Source organism: Lontra canadensis, unplaced genomic scaffold (assembly GCF_010015895.1).
Source record: "Lontra canadensis isolate GAN:19392208 unplaced genomic scaffold, GSC_riverotter_1.0 scaffold135, whole genome shotgun sequence".
Lineage (NCBI taxonomy): Eukaryota > Metazoa > Chordata > Mammalia > Carnivora > Mustelidae > Lontra > Lontra canadensis.
In genome coordinates, this window is record NW_022631129.1 from 635,403 (window position 1) to 655,368 (window position 19,966).

Below are 19,966 nucleotides of genomic sequence, written 5' to 3' on the forward strand. Positions count from 1 at the left end.
AAAGTCTGAGGTTGTCAGAAGGGATATAAGAGCAAGATCAAACCTATTTTAAAACTAATTTTAAATATTGGACACATAAATAGATTACAAGTAAAAAAATGGAAAAATATATACCATGTTAACACTAATCAAAAGAAAGCTGGTATGCTTGTATTAATATCATACAAAGTAGATTTCACAGCAAAGAATATTGAGAGGGATAAAAAGGGTCAATTAGTAATGATGAAGTGGTCAGTCATCGAGGGGACATAATATCTTAAATGTTGACACAACTAATGGTAGACCTTCTGAATACATGAAATTACACAAAATGACAGAGTTGCAGGTAAAAATAGACAAATCCACAGTTACAGTTGGAGATTTTAACACCCTTCTCTCAATAAGCAATAAAACATGTAAATAGAAAATCTGTCAGAAGACAACTCTTGTCAACTAATTTGATCAAATACTCATTTACAGAACATTCGATTTAGCAAAAGCACTTTCTTTTCAACTACATATGGAACAACTACCAATATAGACCATATTTTGGGCCAAAAAACCAAATCATACACATTAAGAGTACTCAAGTAATATAAACTATATTCTGTGACCCTGATGGAATTAATTAGAAACCAGTAACAATAAAATCTCTGGGAAATCTTCCAAATATTTGGAAAGTAAATAAAACCTTTTGAAATAACTGGCCAAAGAGGGAATCAAAAGTAAATTAGAAAAATGATTTTGACCATGGGGCGCCTGGGTGGCTGAGTGAGTTAAGCGTCTGCCTTCAGCTTAGATTATGATCCCAGGGTTCTGAGATCAAGCCCTACATTGGGCTCCCTGCTTTGCGGGGAGCCTGCTTCTCCTTCTCCCCTGCCTGCTACTCCCCCTGCTCGGATGCTCTCTCTCTGTCAAATAAATAAACAGAATCTTTAAAAAAAAAAAAAAAAAGAAAAGAAAGAAAAAAGATTTTTCACCTGAGGGAAAATGTAAACAGAATATAAAAATGTATGTGATCCAGCAAAGGCAGTACTTAGGAGATTTATAGCATAAAATGCCTTTTTTAAAAATTTATAAAAGAAACATGGTTTTTAATGACTTCAGTTTGTACGTTGAGACATAGAATAAGGACAAATGCAACCCAGAATAAGCAGAATAAAGGAAATAAGATCAGAGTGAGAATCCATGAAGCAGAAAATAGAACAATAAGAAAAATCAAAGAAAACAAAAGTTAGTTTTTTGAGAAAGTCAGTATAAAACCTGCCTCTAGACTGATCAAGAAAAAAGATTATACAAATTGTAACAATATCAGGAATGAGGGCGTTTAATCACTGCAGAATGTATAGCTATTGAAAAATATAATGAACGTCTTTATGACAACAAATACAGCTTTTTAGATGAGATGGACAAATTCCTCAAAGGACACACACTCTTTAAAGCTCACTCAAGAAGCAATAGGTGACTCAGATAGCTTTGTGTCTATTTAAGTAAATGAGTTTCCCATAAATAAATCTCCATAAACAGGTGATATGGTTTCTGCCACATGTATAAGTAGCAGATAATACCAATTCTTAACAAACTGTTTTAGAAAATTGAGGAGGGAATTCTCCCCAACTCTCTTTTGTGGATAGCTTTTAGTCTTACATCAAAACTAGACTTAGACATTAATAGAGAAATACAGACCAATGTCCTTCATGAAAGTAGATATAAAAATTCTTAAGATTTTAGAAAATCAAATCTGACAATATATAAAAGGATAATACACCATGACCAGGTGAGTTTTCTGTCAGAAATTGCATAATTGTTTTTTAACATTGGAAAATGAATCCAGTAATAAAGAAAAACCATATGGTCATCTTAGTAGATGAAGGAAGGAAAAACATTTGACAAACTTCATCTGTTCCTGACAAACAGTTTTCACTAATCTAGGAATAAAAAAGAGAACTTCCGTGACTTGATGAAGAGCATCTCTGTTACACATAGAGCTAATACAATACTTAATAGTGACAGACTGAACCTCCCCCAATTTCAGGAACAAGACAAGGACATATACTATCAAGATTCAATATTGTTCTTCAAGATTAGCACGTGCAGTATAGCAGTATAAAAAAGGCATTCAGATTGGAAAGAGAATTAAAGCTATTTACATGTAGTAAAATTGTTGATATAGAAAATCCATGCTAACAACAAAAAAGCTTCTAGTATTAATAACTGAGATTAGCAGGGTTGCAGGATAGATCACTAAATAAAAGGCAGTTGTGTGTCTATACATACACAATGTAATCAGAAATTAATGTTTAAAAAATACCATTTATATTATCCTCCTCCCAGAATTGAAATAGTAAGGGACAAATTTGATTTGGTGGGGGGAGGAGGAAAAAAGAAAAAACCGTGGAGAATTTATAGGCAGAGAACTATAAAATACTGGTGGGGGGAATTTTAAAAGACCTAAAATTATGGAGGAGAGTATACTCTGTGTTCATGGATTAGAAGACAATATTGTTTTGTCAGTTTTCCTCCAATTAACCTACACGTTCTACCCCTTCCCAATTAAAATGTGTGTAAAAATTGACAAACTGATTGTAAAATTCATATGGAAATTCAGAGTGCCTAGAATAATCAAAACAATTTTGAAAATAAGGAGTAAAGTTGGAGGACTGACATTATTTCAAACCTCATTTTAAAGCTACGGTAATCGAGACAGTATAGTATTGTAAAAAGCGAAAGGTACCAGTGGAACACAAGAGTCTAAAAATGTATCACAAATACTGAATAATGACTGGGAAAATGAAGCTTGATTTCTCCCTTATAACTTCCAATGCACAGTTTTCAAAAGTGCAGATATTTTATTGGAGAACAAAGCCTTTTCAACAAATGGTCTTGAACAATTGGATTACCATGTAGCGAGCAGCGAACTTCTTGCACCGCATCCAGATTTAACTCAAAAGCATTGGTAATCATAAATGTAAAACCTAAATCCAAAAACTTGTAGAAGAAAACATGAGAGAAAACCTTTGTGACTTAGGTCAGACAAGGATTTTTAGATAAAACTCCAAAAACATAATCCAGTAAAGAAAAATAGGATAAAAACATTGGACTTCATAAAAATGTAAACTTCAGGTTTTCGAAAGATAGATTGAGAAGACATGCTACAGACTGAGAAAACATTATTTGTAATGATACATCTGGCTAAGGTTTTTCAAAACTCAATAATAAGGAAACAAACAAGTTTGCTATCAGTGCTTGCCCCACTGTAGGCTAGTTAACATTCAAATGATAAAACTCCTTAAATGAAATGTTGATTTATAGCAAGGGTGGGCAAATTGTTTTGGTAGAGTCAGGTAGTAATAAATATTTTAGGGCAGCCACATGCAGTCTTTGTTGTATATGCTTCTTTCAGTTTTTGTCTTTGTTTTTTTGATAGCCCTTTAAAAATATAAAATTCATCTTGCTAATTGGCCTTCCAAAAACAGGCCACAGGCCAGATTGGCCTGCATTGGGGCACTAGTCTCCTGGCTTCTGATTTAGATTGAAAGTCTCTGCTCTCTGGCATTAGGGTAGCTGGTATAAAAGGAAACATTTAGAAAATTATGAAGTTTTGACTTCAGGTCTGAATGATTGTTCTTAATTAACTGATTTGAGAGGTGTACATTAAACAAGTGAACAGCAAACCAGAAGTCTAGTATTTAATACTTTAAAAATATTTAAGAATAAAACTATTACAGTTATCCTTGTTGACCTTATTTGCAGTCCATGTGACCGCCCTCGAGTCATTGAGTCTCTGAGAGGAATTGAAGTGGTTGATGTTGCTGCTGGTGGAGCCCACAGTGCCTGCGTCACAGCAGCAGGGGACCTCTACACATGGGGCAAAGGCCGGTATGGCCGCCTGGGACACAGCGACAGTGAGGACCAGTTAAAGCCAAAGCTGGTGAGAAGGCACCTTGAAAAGGTGCTCAGAGGTCTAGGGCGGCTCTTCACACCCTCACTGTTAAAGGTGGTGGGGGGAGGTAGCTATGCCATTATGATTTTTAAAAAGTCAGAAGTATTTCCTCTTCTAGTTTCTTTTATTTTAGAGTTGATGGCCTTACGCTCATTATTTACAAGCAGATTTTGTATTCAGTGAGTCATTTAAACAGGGTAGTATTTGAAATACTACCTTTTATTTATACTTTATTATATATATATAATAATATGTGTATTTATTAATATAAATTAGTATTACTTGGCATCTAGCTAAATGCTTTGGCTTCTATAAGGCCCACTGTATTTTGGGTGAAGCAGTAAATAAGACTTCTTGGTGTGGTAGGACTGGCTGATTGGGGACACTGATTCCTGCCTCCTATAGTTTAGATTTATTTGGTTCATTCAGATGAAGGTGTTTCTGTCTTATCTTACAAGATTATTAAAATTGCACATTCTTTGGAAAGGCTTCCCTCCCCGCCCTCCACACAGACACAAAGAGCATCACAGTACTTAAAGCCTTTTCTGGGATGCCTGAGTGGCTAAGTCGATTAAGTGTCTGACTCTTGATTTTTGTTCAGGTCATGATCTCAAGGTTGTAAAATTGAGCCCCGCATCAGGCTTTGTACTCAGTGGGAAGTCTGCTTAGATTCTCTATCTCTCTCCCCCTCGCCTACTGTCGAGTGGGCATCTGCTCTCTCCATCTCTCTCTTTCATTCAAATAAGTAAATCTTTTTTTTTTTTTTGGAAGGTTTTATATATATATTTGACAGAGAACACAAGCAGGGGCAGAGGGAGAGGGAGAAGCAGGCTCCCTGTGGAACAGGGAGCCCGATGTGGAGCTCAATCCCAGGACCCTGGGATCATGACCTGAGCCAAAGACAGACGCTTAACCGACAGAGCCAACCAGGCAATCATAAATAAATCTTTTTTTAAAAATTAAGAAAAATAAAACCTTTCCTTAGGTAAACTTCCTTACTACTGCAGTCAGTTAACTTTGATTCCTTTTCTCTGAAGGTGGAGGCGCTGCAGGGCCACCGCGTGGTTGACGTTGCCTGTGGCAGTGGAGATGCCCAGACCCTCTGCCTCACTGATGATGATACTGTCTGGTCCTGGGGGGACGGGGACTATGGCAAGCTTGGCCGAGGAGGCAGTGATGGCTGTAAAGTACCCATGAAGGTATTTGTGTCTGCGCAGTGAGAGAAAGGCACTATTCCCAAAGATCTTGGGATGGTTCCAGGTCTTTCTGGAGCTCTAAGAGCCCCCTGGGCCCTCCCAGGAGCACTGAGTCTGGCTACCCCATCCCCCATTGTGTGTCTCTCAGCACATTTTACCTTCTTTGCAGAAAATATAATGGATAATTGGGTAAAAAGTGAGTGAAAGGCCCAAAGGTATTGAGATACCTTAAGTGCTATTTGTGCTGTCTTGGGAAATTTATGTAATTTTGTGAGACCTGTGGTTTTATGTAGTATGTAGACCTGTTTGAGGAAAAGAATAACAAATTCTTCATAGTCTTTTCAATTTACAGAGTTCTATAGCTATGAATATAATAGTACTTGCTGAAAGGGTTGCATCTGGTTTAGCCCCAGGCTATTTTAAATGGACATCCTGTGACGGCCTAAGAGAAGAGGCTACAGGCCTGGATTGGGGGTCAGATTGCTATTCTCCATGTGACCTGCATGATTCTGAGCAGTTTCTTAGCTTTGTGAGACTGTCTTGCCCTTGTGAATGGGCAGTTGGCAGAGATGAAGTTCATTGATGTGTTTAGATCATGTGCTGACTGCTGTGCTGCCTGCAGTGTGCGTGAACACGACCGGGCCATTTAGCTGAGGTGCTTTGCTGTGGATTTGCGAGTGTGTGTGCTGTGAAAGAACACTAGAAACTGTTTTCTGCTTGGAGTCCAATCTTGTTAGGGATCTGGGACTGTGTGTGTGGAATAGAGAACCTCACTGTGCACAGGCAGCCCTGGGAGGCAGCATTCTACCAGAGGCCCCCTCAGATGGGATGAGAACTAGAACTATGCTAGATCTGCATAGCTTTTCTTCCCAGACCTGTGCTGCCCAGTACAGTAGCTGTTAGCCACAGATGGCTATTTAAGTTTAAATTTAACTCAGTTAAGAGTAGGTAAATTTACAATTCACTTCCTCTTTCACACTGGCCGCATTTCATGTGCTCAGTAGCCTCATGTGTCTGGTAGCTTCCATTTGGGCATTGTGGACACAGCACATTAACATCATTGCAGAGAGTGGTTTTGGCTGATGCTACCTACAGCCAAAGCCTGGTGGAGACATGCTTGGAGGCACCCCTGTGCCCTGCTGGGCACTGCTGGAAAACCAGAAGCTCAGGGCTTCCTCCTCAGTCTTGTCATCTCTTGTTCCTTTTCTCTTGCAGGTGTATGGTATTTTAACCATGTTACAGGTTACTTAGGGATTCCAAATTTATGGAAAAACTGTCTGTTGTGGACTTTATTATGCTTAGGAAAGCTTAGACACAGGCTTTGAACCGTCAGGGATTAGGATGTTGGACATTGGGGGGTTGGAGGTCATTAGCGATGTGATTGTGACAGAGGTGAAGGTGAGGGGAGAACTAAGAGAATAGATTGTTTTAATTAAATTTAAAATCAAATATGAGAACCTAAGTCTGAGAACAGTCACAGATAATAAGAGCATAGCTTGCTGGATGAGAAAAGGTGATGACTAGGTTAGTGAGCCATAGTGAGACCTCTGGGTATTGGCTGTGAAGGGCCTGGACCCTAAGTGTCCAGGGATGGAGGTGAGTTCCAGTACTAGCTGACCAAGGTCCTATTTAATTTAATTAACCTAGATAGATGAAGGCTAGAGCTCTGGTCCTCTTGGCCAACCCTCTTCCGCATTGCTTATTGCTCCTTGCCTGTAGGCCTATGGGGTGTGGGAGGGCTGGATGGCAGAGGAGAAGTACAAGGCTTTCTGGAGAATGGAACCACCACAGTGCAAAGAGAAATGGAATTAGGAGAGTGGATTTTAGGGGAAAATGATCACAGACCTTCAACTGTGATATGTCCATTTTTAGTGGGTCTTTATTTGACCTGAGTAAGGATTTTCAGAATTCCTTATAAGATTTAGTTCAGTCTCTATATGGTTGCAGCAGTCAGCAAAAACCTTGAGTCAGTCTAACTGAACCTTTTTTCCTTCTAGATTGATTCTCTTACAGGCCTTGGAGTGGTTAAAGTAGAGTGTGGGTCCCAGTTTTCTGTCGCCCTTACCAAATCTGGTGCTGTTTATACTTGGTATGTAAGATTCCGTTTGTTTAATATCACCAAAACTAGTTTACTAATGTGAAGTTATATTAACTGACATCTCATAGATTGAGATGTAACTTCGATAGCAGGCTGTGATTGTGTCCTGAAGTATGGTGCTTAAGCCAAGAGGGTGGGGCAGGGTGGTAAATGATAGGACCTTGCACTCATAATTCTATATTTCCTTTTGTGCAGGGGCAAAGGTGACTATCACAGGCTGGGCCATGGATCCGATGACCATGTTAGAAGACCGCGGCAGGTCCAAGGGTTGCAGGGGAAGAAAGTCATTGCTATTGCCACTGGCTCCCTGCACTGTGTGTGCTGCACTGAGGATGGTAGGTGGGAGGCCCAATGTTGCAACACAGAGGCCTTTGAAATTTAAGAGGTTGCTCAGGAATAATACATGCAGCTGTAACGGGTGGGGAGCAATTATATTATATCTGAGAATTTCTCTGGTGAGCAGGACTCTGGCTCTTGTCATCTTCAGCCCCTGGTGTTAACACTTGTGAATATGTTATATTTCATGGGTGTGCAGAAAAGAGCTAACAGAGCACATCTGATACTGCTGTCCTTAGGAAGGGCTGCTTGCAAGGTGGCCCTCAGCTGGCCTCTGAGAACCTGAATTTTGGGGGGCTCCTTCCCTTCCCTAATTGACAAAAGTCCTCGCTGTGCCTAAAGAGCACAATGTGGTCTCTGCTGAAACCTGGGTATGTGCCAGGCAGAAGTGTCCATGTGACAGCCCTAGTGAAAACTCTGCTCACCGAAATTTCTAATGAGCTTCCTTGGTAGACAGCACTTTACATGTGTTGTCACAGCTCATTGCTAGAGGAATTAAACTTGTCCTGTGTAACTCCATTGGCATTGGATCATTGGAAGCTTGTATCTGGTTTATCTGTACTTTACCCCATGTGCCTTTTCCCTCTGCTGATTTTTCTTCATGTCCTTTCACTGTGATTGTAGCTGAGTATGACTGTATGCTGAGCCCAGGGAGTTTACCCAGTGAATGAGGAAACCTGAAGGTGGTCTTGGGGACCCCAGCACAATGGCAAAAGGGTCTGTACAGATGGAATTAAGGTTGATGATCAGCTGACATTACAATATGAAAATTATTCTGGATTATTAGTTGGGCTAGTGTAATTATACAGATCCTTCACAGCAGAAAAGGAGGCAGAAGAGTCAGTCAAAGAGAAGTGACAGAGAAGAGGCAGGAGAGATTTTTTGAAGTGTGAGAAGGTCTTGATCCGCATTGTTGGCTACAAAGATGGAGGAAAGGGGCCAGGGAATGTGGGTGAGCTCTGGAAGCTAGGAACAGGTGACTGCTGACAGCCCAGAGGAAGTAAGACCTTGTCCTCCAAAGAACTTAATTGTCCCAACAGCCTGAATGAACAAGGAAATGGGTTTTCTCCCTTAGAGTGTCCAGAAAGGATGCAGCCTGCTGATATCTAGCTATTAGCCTAGTCAGCTTCATGTTGGACTTCTGACCCACAGAACTGAAAGAACCGTTTAAGCCAGTAAGTTGTGGTAATTTGTTATGGTAATGATAGAAAACTAGTGTACCATCTTTCATTAAAACAGCCATTTCCCCATTTTTCCCTTTTAAAGCCTTTGGTGAATTATATGAACATGTACCCTTCAATTGTTTCATTAATGGAGGAGTTTCATATATGAATAAGTAATTTTTGTGGTGTATTGTGGACTGACATTGTTAGTTCTTAAGAACTTAGAACACATTTTTTAATTACTTCATTTTCATTCTTTAAATTTTTGAAGCAAACCACGCACTTAGAGAACAGTTTGTAGTGCAGTACAAAGACCTTTTTTTGATCCATGTGAGAGTCGGGTACTGCCCATCACTATGAACATTTGAGTGTTTACTTCCTACAAACCAGGACACTACTGAACAATCCCAACATTTGGGAAATGTACATTTGAGAAATTCCCACTGGTTATTGCTACACCTGATCTTCATGCCCATTTTTATGATACAACACAAGTTACATTTAGCTGAAACATGTTCATGTCTCTTCTACTCTGAGACAGTCTTCAGTTGACCATGAGCATTATTCTTTGACACTTCTTCAGTCTTCCTGATTTTTTTGAACTGGGACACCTTTGAAGATTGTAGACTTGTTATATTGTAGAACATCTCTCATGTGAGTTTGTCTGATATTTCCTCAGTAGATTCAATTTCTCATCTTTGATCTTAATTCATGCTCTGTTCTTAATTCATTCTTAATTCATCGGGTGATGTGCAATTTCTCTTTGTCCCATTACCAGTGGTGTTAACTTTAATCACTAGATTAAGGTGGTAGCTACCAGGCTTTTCCACACTGAGTATCCTTTGTAACAAATAAGTATTTGGGATGGTATTTGAAACTATTTAAATATCCCTTTTCTCATTGAATATTTTATTCTCATCAAATGTTTATTTTTTCATTTACATCTTTATGAGATGCCAGGTTTCCTAATTTATTCAAGGGATATATATAATCTGTTACTGTTACAAATTTTGATGCTCAGATTGGCTCTATTATGCTAGCTGTATTTGCTGGTGTGTGCCCATCATTCATGGAATACTTCCTTGCTTTCTGACACAATGAGACACGGTATCTTCTTCTTCACTCCCCATGGCCCAAGCCTAGCGTTGGCCATTTCCCCAAGGAGTCCTGGTGTCTTTAGAGGAGAATGGTGTTTAGAAGACAGATCAGGTCAATGGATGGGCTCATTGCTTTTGGGATGTCACTGCTCCCAGGCCTTCTGAGTGGACAGAGCCAGGGAATACTTACGTAAATAATATACAAATTTATATCTATGTTATTTTTGTATCTATATATGTATATTGAATACCATACATTCCCACTAAGACCACAGGTTCCAGTTCTGTACCACAGAGTTCATTCTAGTTTTCTTTCTTTCCATACTTATAGCTCCTTTCTCTTTTGATGAGAATCTTGGATTTCATTATCCCTATTGCAGTGATTCAGTTACTCTGCCTCATGTGACCAGTGTCCCATCATTGCCTTTGCCCTTTCCCCTGAATGAATCCTCACGCATCTCAGGCTGTGACTGCCCACTCTGGGCCACCCCTACACATGGGGTACTTGTCTCTCTGCTTAGGCCAATTCCCCACAATGGGACACCTGCTATATGGAAGTTTTTGTCATTAGTGAACTCTGATTCTTTGCATCCATCTGTACCTCTGCAGAGAAGTCCTCCTCTCCTTACCTGTGCTATGATGCCCACCAAGTGGCTTTAGGAGTAAGCTGTCCAGAATGGGAAGGGGCAGGGCACAAGCACATGGTCCTTGATCATGCAGGCATCACACTATACAGAGTGCTGCTTGTGGCTGCATGGCTCCCTGAGGAATCGTTGTGGATATGGCAACTAACTTCATTTCTATTTTAGTCACCAAGTGATCTGACCCTTAGAACAGTTTTCTGAGCCTGGGTGGCTCAGTGGGTTAAAGCCTCTGCCTTCAGCTTGGGTCATGATTCCAGGGTCCTGGGATTGAGCCCCGCATCAGGCTCTCTGCTCGATGGGGAGCCTGCTTGCCCCTCTCCCTCTGCCTGCCTCTCTGCCTACTTGTGATCTCTATCTGTCAAATAAATAAATAAAATCTTAAAAAAAAACAAAAACAGTTTTCTCGTGGTGTTTCATGGTGGAATTTAGCATGGTACTCTAAAATATGATTCTCATCAATGATGAATCTCATGTTTATGTTATAAATAACTATAGGAAGAACTATGTTTCCTTTAAAAACAGGGGTTGTATTTTTTTAACCCACTGAGCCACCCAGGTGCCACTGGTTGTGTTTTTTTAAAAAACTGATAGTTTTCCTCTCCATTTAACATAAAAAATTAATTTGGGCAATTAAGGTATTATCATCTGTTTTACTATTACTGTTCTGATTAAGAACTGTTGCAGTTATGTGCTTGGTCCTGTGAACAAATGCTATTTTAAGACCAGAATCTTGTGCCTCTTAACTAGAAAAGGCACATTGGCCAGCAAGGACTGTCAGGAGTTCTGAGAAGCACTCTACCTCTTTGGGTGTTATGATGAGACATGTAGGTCGCACATGAAGTTGACCTTCAAGACAGGTGATCATCAACACCCCATTGAAGGAAGTATGGTTGTGATGGGAAAATGTTGGTGGTTGTGCTTTCATTAGTTCCAGTATACAAGTTCTTATTCTAAATTCACTTCATTTAGGAGAAGTTTATACATGGGGCGACAATGATGAGGGACAACTGGGAGATGGAACTACAAATGCCATCCAGAGGCCTCGGTTGGTAGCTGCCCTTCAGGGTAAGAAGGTCAACCGTGTGGCCTGTGGCTCAGCACATACCCTTGCCTGGTCAACCAGCAAGCCTGCCAGCGCTGGGAAACTTCCTGCACAGGTCAGTACGGATTTGGCCAGCTGGGCTAGGAGTGTATAAGTAGTGACAAAGTTACTATCTATGTATCGAATTATGCATGTAGGCCACACTCACACTTCATTTTCCATTGTATATTTACAGAGGTGTTTTTGAAAAAAATATTTTCAGAATTCATCTACAAACTATGGCTTATCTGTGCATTTGACACCTAACTTGACTTAATGCAGCTTCAATGTTTCAGGTTCCCATGGAATACAATCACTTGCAGGAAATCCCCATAATAGCACTGCGGAATCGGCTGCTTCTGCTACATCACATCTCAGAGCTCTTCTGCCCCTGTATCCCCATGTTCGACCTGGAAGGTTCTCTTGATGAAACTGGACTTGGGCCTTCTGTGGGGTTTGACACTCTGCGAGGAATTCTGATATCCCAGGGAAAGGTACTCTTGTAGTAAGCTTTGCTATAGGCAAAACTGGTTTTTCAGTTTTAATCCAATGAAAATTCCCGAACTGAGAATATACAGAATAAAGCTTATTCAGCAGATGTTCATTGAGCACCTACTATACGGCAGGCTCTGTTCTGGGTGCTCAGAATGTATCCGTGAAAAACAGATAAAAATGTCTTCTCTTTTAGAGCTTACATTAAAAAATTACTAGTGTGGTGTGGTATTTTCCCACTTGCCTCCCACCTCCCCAAAAGGGTGGGGTGGTTTGCAAAACTAAGCCTTCTTGGCAATGTTCTCTACTTGGCTAGCCTGAGGCATTATAGCAAATCTCTACTGGCAGCAGGAAGGAAAAAGAAGCTAATATCTTCCCCAGGGAAGTCCAGGAGAGGGTGCCTGATAGTCTAGATGATTTAGATGAAAGTTCACTACCAGGATGTATAGAGATTCCTTGTCAAAGGATAATTTTTAACAGGCTGTGAATAGAATCATGAAAGAGGGCACATAAAAATCACCAGACAGATTTTGACCCATCGACATCTGTAATAATTTGAGCTTTTTAGAAATAGGGTGTCTGATTCAGGAGTTAAGTTTCTGGCAAGCAAATTGACAGGATATCCTAAAAGAACCATTGTGTAATAGGGGAAATATTTGTGCCAAAAAAAAAGCACAGAGGTCAGATTTGAGGACTCCTAATTCTGAAGAGTCTAAGATTCTGAGACCTATTTTGTGGCCTATTTTGTTATCAAAATAAAGGTTTTTTTAAAATTTTAATTTAATTTTTTAATTTTTTAAAGATTTTTTTTTTTAAATTTGACAGAGCACAAGCAGGGGGAACAGCAGGCAGAGGGAGAGGGAGAAGGAGGCTCCCCACTGAGCAGGGAGCCTGAGGCAGGACTCGACCCCAGGGCCCCAGGATCATGATCTGAGCCGAAGGCAGACGCTTAACCAACTGAGCCATCCAGGCGCCCCTAATTTTTATTTTATTTTTTTAAAAAAATATTTATTTATTAGAAAGAGAGAGAGCCCCCACGCATGCAAGTAGGGGAAGAGTCTGCTGGAGAGACTCTCAAGCAGACTCCTTGCTGAGCATGGAGCCCCATGCAGGGCTTGATGCCATGACCCACGAGATCATGACCTGAGCTGAAACCAAGAGTCAGATGCTCAGCTGGCTGAGACCCAGGCGCCCCACATTGTTTTTTTTGTTTTTTTGTTTGTTGTTTTTTTTTAAATAATAAAATCTACATGTTTTGGAGTCCCATCCGAGCAGATCCTCCCCCACTCCCCCCAGGATTGGCTTTGTTGGCACTTAGCTGAAGGAGACTGGTACACACATCTTTTTTTCTCTTTTTTTAAAGATTTTGTTTATTTGTTAGAGAGTGAGAGAGAGTGCCCACAAACAGGGAGAATAGCAGGGAGAGGGCGAAGCAGGCTCCCCACTGAGCAGAGAGCCTGATGTGGGACTTGATCCCAGGACCCTGAGATCATGATCTGAGCCACAGACAGACACTTAACCGACTGGGCCACATAGGCATCTCCACACATTTTATTTTAGTGGGTAGCTTAGAGGCAGGTGGACATTGATAAGGATTGTGGTAATGGTAACATCTCTCCGATGTTGGGAAACAAAAAATTGTGTGTAGGTAACATTGATATGAATATTGATATTTCAATGAAATTTCAACCATTTTTTAATAATAAAAAGTAGGAAATTTGATCCCTTTTACCATTTTTTTTTTTAATCTGTCAGAGTAGAGGCGAGAATAGGCAGCTAGGGGAAAAAGCCTTCCCACATAGGGAGAAAACCAAGTGAGAGGCAGGATATGTCCACATGGACTGCATGAGTGTTCTGAAGGCTGTGAGCACGGCTGGGACAGCAGGAATGCTGAGGGAGTCCAGCAGGCACCCTTGGGGTGGGTGTGGATGTGTAATAGGCCTCTGTTCTGGTCCTGGGTAGGAAAGGATCATATCTGTTGGAAAATTGGGACTGTATGTTGCTTGTGACCATGGAGAGTTATTACCAGGATGCAATTCAGAGTACAGAAGTGAGAGAGCACCACAGGAGAGCCAGATGGGTGAGACCATTCAGAGAAAAGAAATGCATGTTCCTGTGGAGGAGGAACTGGCCTTTGTTCTGGGCAATTAGTAAAACAGAAGTTAGGCAGAGAGGAGGGCAAAAGTAGCTGGTAGGTGTTATATAAGGGTGCGTGGTGATGGATGCACCTCTGTGAGCCCCTGTGTGCTGTGGTGGGTTCGCCTCTATGGGCTGGTTGTCTCTCTGACACCTTCACTTGATCTTCTCTGCTTCTGAGGCCACCTCCTTGGGCTGCTTAGGGCTCTTGCACTTCCTGCTTTCAGAGGCTGGAGTTCTGACCTGGGAGAGGGACCTAGACCCTGTTGTAGGTACCTTGGGCTTCCCTGGCCACGTTGTATTTGGACAAGAGCAGGGTTATCCATTTGGCAGAGACCTGGGACTCCCACTGATCCTACCTTCTTTGAGTCTCTTGAGTCTCCTTCCCTATTCCTGTCCTCACTGCTGCTGCCTGTGCCCTAGTCCATATGAGCATGGCGGGCCTGCCTCTGCCTGGGTGATATTGGATCCCACTCTCTTTTTTTGCTGTTTTGCCCTGGGTATTCCAGGTTTCTTTCAGTATATGGTACCTATATGTTCCCTCCTTCATTGGTCTCCCCACCCCCACCCCGAGCCTGTCCTGACCTGTAGGACCCCCTGCCCCTGCTGCTCTTTAGTGGTTTTGTCTGGACAATGACAGTGAGGCATAGTGTTTAATGTCAGTCCTGCCATGTGGACTTGTGGTTTGTCTTGGAGCCCTTGGTTTTCTAGTCGATCCTCTGGGCTTGGCCTGAGTCCTAAGTCAGAGCAGACATATACCAGTCTCCGGACCTCCACCAGAGTGTGGTGGGCTCCTCTTGCCTCTAAATAGGGGACATGTAGCACTGGTGGGCCTCTGCATAGATTTGTGGATGGGTTCCAGGCTGTGCCCCCCACACCACCTCATGATTCAGAAAAGAGCATTTGTAGTTACTGTTCTTAAGAAAATTTGACTTTTTGGAATATTACTTAGCCATCAGAAAGGATGAATACCTACCATTTGCATCGACGTGGATGGAACTGGAGGGTTTTATGCTAAGTGAAATAAGTCAAGCAGAGAAAGACGATTATCATATGGTTTCACTCATATGTGGAATATAAGAAGTAGCACAAAGGACCATAGGGGAAGGGAGGGAAAACAAGCGGGGAAATCAAAGAGGGAGTCAAACCATGAGAGACTCTGGATTCTGGGAACAAACTAAGGGTTGCAGAAAGAGGGGTGTGGGGATGGGGTAACACAGTGATGGGTATTAAGGAGAGCACATATTGTTATATGCAACTAATGAATTGTTGAACCCTACATCAAAATCTAATGTTGGCTAATTGAGCTTAATAAAAATTAAAAAAAGAAAATTTGACTTAGGAAAGGATATTTAAAACAAACCTGTGGGTAATAATATTTCCTATAGCAGATTCTAAATTTTGTCCATCTGTCGTGTTTTAGGAGGCAGCTTTCCGAAAAGTAGTACAAGCAACTATGGTGCGAGATCGCCAGCATGGTCCTGTGGTAGAGTTGAACCGGATTCAGGTAACAAGTGAAAACTGTTCTTAGTCTAACAGTTCTTAGATAAGATGGTTTTGTCGTTGGGAGTCATGGCCCCCCACAGCTTGGGATAAGAGCAGACTTTCTCATGTGTCCTTGCTTTAGAGAGCAAGGTGCTACCTATCTGTGATGTTCTGTGGTGCTGAGGCTTCCAGTGGGAATGTAAATTGTTTTCTTTGTAACAGAAGTCAGAAAAACTTATTTCAGATAATCCAGAAGGATGGATACAGATAAGCAAAGAGAGAGAAGTAAGAATGACCATATTTCTACCAAATAGTAATAACTACTGCTGACATTTAGAGGTGTGCTTGTATGTTTGTCATAATTGAAACTGGATTCGTCTCTTTTGTAACTTGCCCTTTTTTCCCCTTATTACATTGTAAGCACCTCTCCTTGCCCTACAGTGAGACTGTGGGATTATTTTCGCTGACCACCTACCCCATGTTCTCTTAGTTTCCTCTGTCAGATTTCTCTGCAGGGTGCTGGAAGGCTGTGCCCACTTTTCTGGGATATAGCAGGGCTTCTCAGCACCGCCCCAACTACAGAAGTGTCTTCAGTTGCCTTCCTTGTATTAGGTTCTGAGAAGCAGGGCCAGTCAGAGGCACTCCATACATCAAATTGTATGTGGGGACAATTCCTATTTCCACCAGCCTCACACCCTTTCTGGCTGTGATAGCTGTCTTTGCCTACTTAATAGACCAGAATCACTAATACTGTTCTGTAGTAATCAGAGAAATGAAAAGTAGGCCATCTCTGAATTAAACCTGCTGCTAAGTGTAGATATACTTAACAGTTTAAAAAATTAACTAAAAACAAGAGAACTCCACCACTGATTATGATGTTGTGTATACTTGACATTTAACATGCAAATGAAATAGCCCTACCTCTTGGAACAGAAACAGAGAGTTACTAAGAACAAATTCTTTGTTCCTTTATATTAACACATGATTTTTACCCTGATGTTGGTTGCATGACTAGACATTTTTCTAGAGTTGCTCTTGGGGGCATTTTTGAATTAAGACACAAACTCTGGTCATTTGTTGGAGAACACATGTGACCACACTGATGGAAGTAGTCCCTTCACTGACGTCAGACTCTTTAATGCTAAGCTGGAGGTCAGTCAGCCCACTCTACAAACAAACGGGCTGTTTAATTAGGTTTATAAAAAAAGTTTTTATTTTCCCACCTTGAGGATCATTTTGGTTTGTTTTATGTAGTTAGGTCTTAAGCACTGAAGTTTATAAGTGAGGAAAGTTCAACTAACACGGATGGTTGGGCATTCCTAGATCATATGCCTGCCCCAGCCACATACAGGGGTGCCTAGCCAGGGACAGAAGCCTGATACGGGTATTCAGATCTTGGGCTTTTGGAATCATTGAGCCTTGGTGATGTGGAACCCAGGTTTTTCATGCCTTTTCTGTCTTTCTCTTATGTTGATTTTGCATTCATCATGTTTGGACACCTCTTTCCTTCTTGTCTTTATGTTCCAGCATTTATGTAAAAAATGTTCAGTACATGTTTGAAAAAACAGAATGGGTAAAGGACAAATTCATATTAGCATTTTTTAAATGCACATAAACAGCATTCAATGTAGCATACCATGGGTGCTCTAATACACCTTGGGGCCCTCTGGTATGAGAGTTAGGTCCTTTTCAGTTCAGATTTCATACTTCCTCCTGAAGCTAGAAAGATCTTCCACAAGGGTGGAATTTTTTTTTTTTTTTTAATCAAAAATAGAACAGAGGGTGAGAATGGGATGTATTCCATGAATCCAAGTTGAGCTCAAGATACCAGTTGATCCAGAAAGGTGGTGTCAGCTGTCCTGTAGCCATAGATTGCTGCTGGCATCCACCTTCTCCCATGGGAATGCCATTGTAGATATTCTCATACTGTCTGTGCAGAGTATTCTAGAGATAGTAAAACATAGGCATGTTCCTGGAGGGTTTTGTTTGTTTGAATATGATTTAGTTTTATAAAAGAATCTGAATATCACTGTACCTAAAAATTTTTTATTTAAAATTTATTGCAGAATTAATGAGCATGCTCATTTCTGAAAATTTGGAAAATTCAGATTAAAGGCAATTAAAATGACTGATATTCCTATTGTCCAGAAGTAGCCACAAGTACACAGGTGCCTGCTTGTCCTTGCAGAGTCATAGCTGTGTTCTCATAGCCATTTCCTTCAGAGGAGCCAAGAGCATCAGTTTCTTTTAATTGGTATTGTAAATGGAGATGATGTGACATTCAGAGTAGGAAGATGGGTCTGCATCTTGTTTCTCATGGATGGACACATCCATCTTCCTTTCTGTAGCTCAGTTTCCTCCAGGGATTTTGGGTACCTTGAAGAACTGCTGTGAGGTTTAAATGAAATCACATTTGTGAACATACAGTCAAATATGTGGCACAAAGAACATTTCATTCCATAGGAAGCTAATATCATTATTGTCATTATTCATAAGTGTTGTTTATGATTATTTGTGTGTGAGTATTTGCTATTTAAACTCACCCTAGAACTTACTAAGAAGTTAAGGATTGTGAGAGTTTAGCTGGATGAAGCAACAGAAAAGTGCATTTTCATGAACATTTTTCCTTAACTTTCCATTTTGCCATTATTTTAGACTGAGTTTCTCAGGTGATTCTGAAGTACTGTGTAGCCTACAAAACTGCAGGGTTACTGAGCCCCTACTAGGTGAGGGCCTTGAGAGCTCTTGGTCTGATCTGTTTGAAATTCTTAGCCTAGGGTGAGAAATACAGGTAGAAAAAGTGATTGTACTTGGGGGGGTGCAGTGACCCCCAAGGGTTGGAGTAGGATACATGCAGATGAGTAAGGGAGGGGAGGAAGATTCTGTTTTGGATGACGTGGTGCCTCCAGGTTTGGTCTCAGCCATTTGGTTTGAAGCTCAGAGTCCTGATAGTCTTCTAAGGAGGGCTGCTTTTGGAGTTGCTGGCATCCTATTCATGGAGGCCGAGGCAGTGTGGTAAAGTGGTTGGCCGTGGTTAAAGTTATGAAGTGTGAAGGTAAATCATATTATAGTTACTGACCGCATGGGCTGTACCCATGTGAATGGCCAACCGAGGTCTATAATTTCTTGAGGGAATGTTTACTTAGATGCCACCAGTCGTGAGGGGTGCTATGCTGTGGCAACATGCTACATGCATTTGGTGAGCAGGGGTCATGTCTCCCATCATGATAGCACAGCTTTCATTAGCACAGCTGTCCAGTGAGCCCCTCGTTTGTGAGGCCTGAGGACACAAACCCTCTGAGAACCTCAAAGATTGGTCTCACACTCCTTTCCCCTCAACTGTGGGCTCCACTCGTGACAGCTCTTTAGGTCCAGCAGCAGAATCCTGGCTGGACTTCTACCCTGGTGACCAGGGCAGAGGAGTAAAGGGTAACAAGAGGGGGAGAGGCTGTAGGGCTCATTGTTGCCACAGATGTCCCAGGGCTGATTAGCTGTGGAAGATAGTAGCCGTGTGCTTTCTGCTGCTGTGGCTGTTTCATATTTATTTCTTTCTCTTCTCTAGGTCAAACGTTCAAGGAGTAAAGGTGGCCTAGCAGGCCCTGATGGGACCAAGTCTGTCTTTGGGCAGATGTGTGCTAAGATGAGCTCATTTAGCCCCGACAGCCTCCTCCTCCCCCACCGTGTCTGGAAAGTCAAATTTGTGGGTGAGAACTTGCATGCACTAGCAGGCTTGTGGTCCTGAGGGTTGGCAGTCTGAGCACAGACAGTAGTGCAGTGGGCATTATTACAGGGAGAGCTGAGAAGTTCATCTAGCTGCACCCTGCAGGGCTTTGCTGGTGTGACTAAGTGTTGCTGACTCTCCTTTCCCTCAAGGTGAATCTGTGGATGACTGTGGTGGTGGCTACAGTGAGTCCATAGCTGAGATCTGTGAAGAACTGCAGAATGGACTCACCCCACTTCTGATCGTGACGCCCAATGGGAGAGATGAGTCAGGGGCCAACCGCGACTGCTACCTGTTCAGCCCCGCTGCCAGGGCGTCCGTGCACACCAACATGTTCCGCTTTCTGGGTGGGCCTTCTTGCATGGGCATGATGCCTCAATTATGTGGTTATGTGTGCCCCAGTTACTTAATGTCTGCTCTGTCTTGGGAATGACAAATATTTTGAGTATTTGGTTTTAACTTTCTCACTGTGTAGGTGCAGGGACATGTAGAGCCAGCCATCAGTGAGTGGCTAGGTGCCAGGGGTCAGAAAATGTCTGGCGCATCAAGGATCTGAAATACCATGTTTCTGCAGCTTAAATGTGTCTGAAACTTG

At 41.6% G+C, this 19,966-nt stretch overlaps 1 protein-coding gene across 9 annotated transcripts in view; it reads left to right on the forward strand.

The window, feature by feature from the left end:
* The window catches only part of HERC2 (HECT and RLD domain containing E3 ubiquitin protein ligase 2), a 232,745-nt gene that overhangs the window by 207,738 nt on the left and 5,041 nt on the right, over positions 1–19,966 (forward strand). For 6 of the 9 annotated variants that reach the window (XM_032843119.1, XM_032843122.1, XM_032843123.1 and 3 more), the window contains 9 exons: positions 3,733–3,910; positions 4,960–5,121; positions 7,116–7,207; positions 7,412–7,551; positions 11,426–11,613; positions 11,834–12,031; positions 15,589–15,672; positions 19,213–19,354; positions 19,524–19,718. In XM_032843119.1, the coding sequence (XP_032699010.1) occupies positions 3,733–3,910; positions 4,960–5,121; positions 7,116–7,207; positions 7,412–7,551; positions 11,426–11,613; positions 11,834–12,031; positions 15,589–15,672; positions 19,213–19,354; positions 19,524–19,718 (1,379 nt within the window). Of the gene's footprint in view, positions 1–3,732; positions 3,911–4,959; positions 5,122–7,115; positions 7,208–7,411; positions 7,552–8,176; positions 8,270–11,425; positions 11,614–11,819; positions 12,032–15,588; positions 15,673–19,212; positions 19,355–19,523; positions 19,719–19,966 lie in introns of those variants that run through there. The other 3 variants (XM_032843125.1, XM_032843126.1, XR_004380894.1) reach the window with 3 other exon arrangements.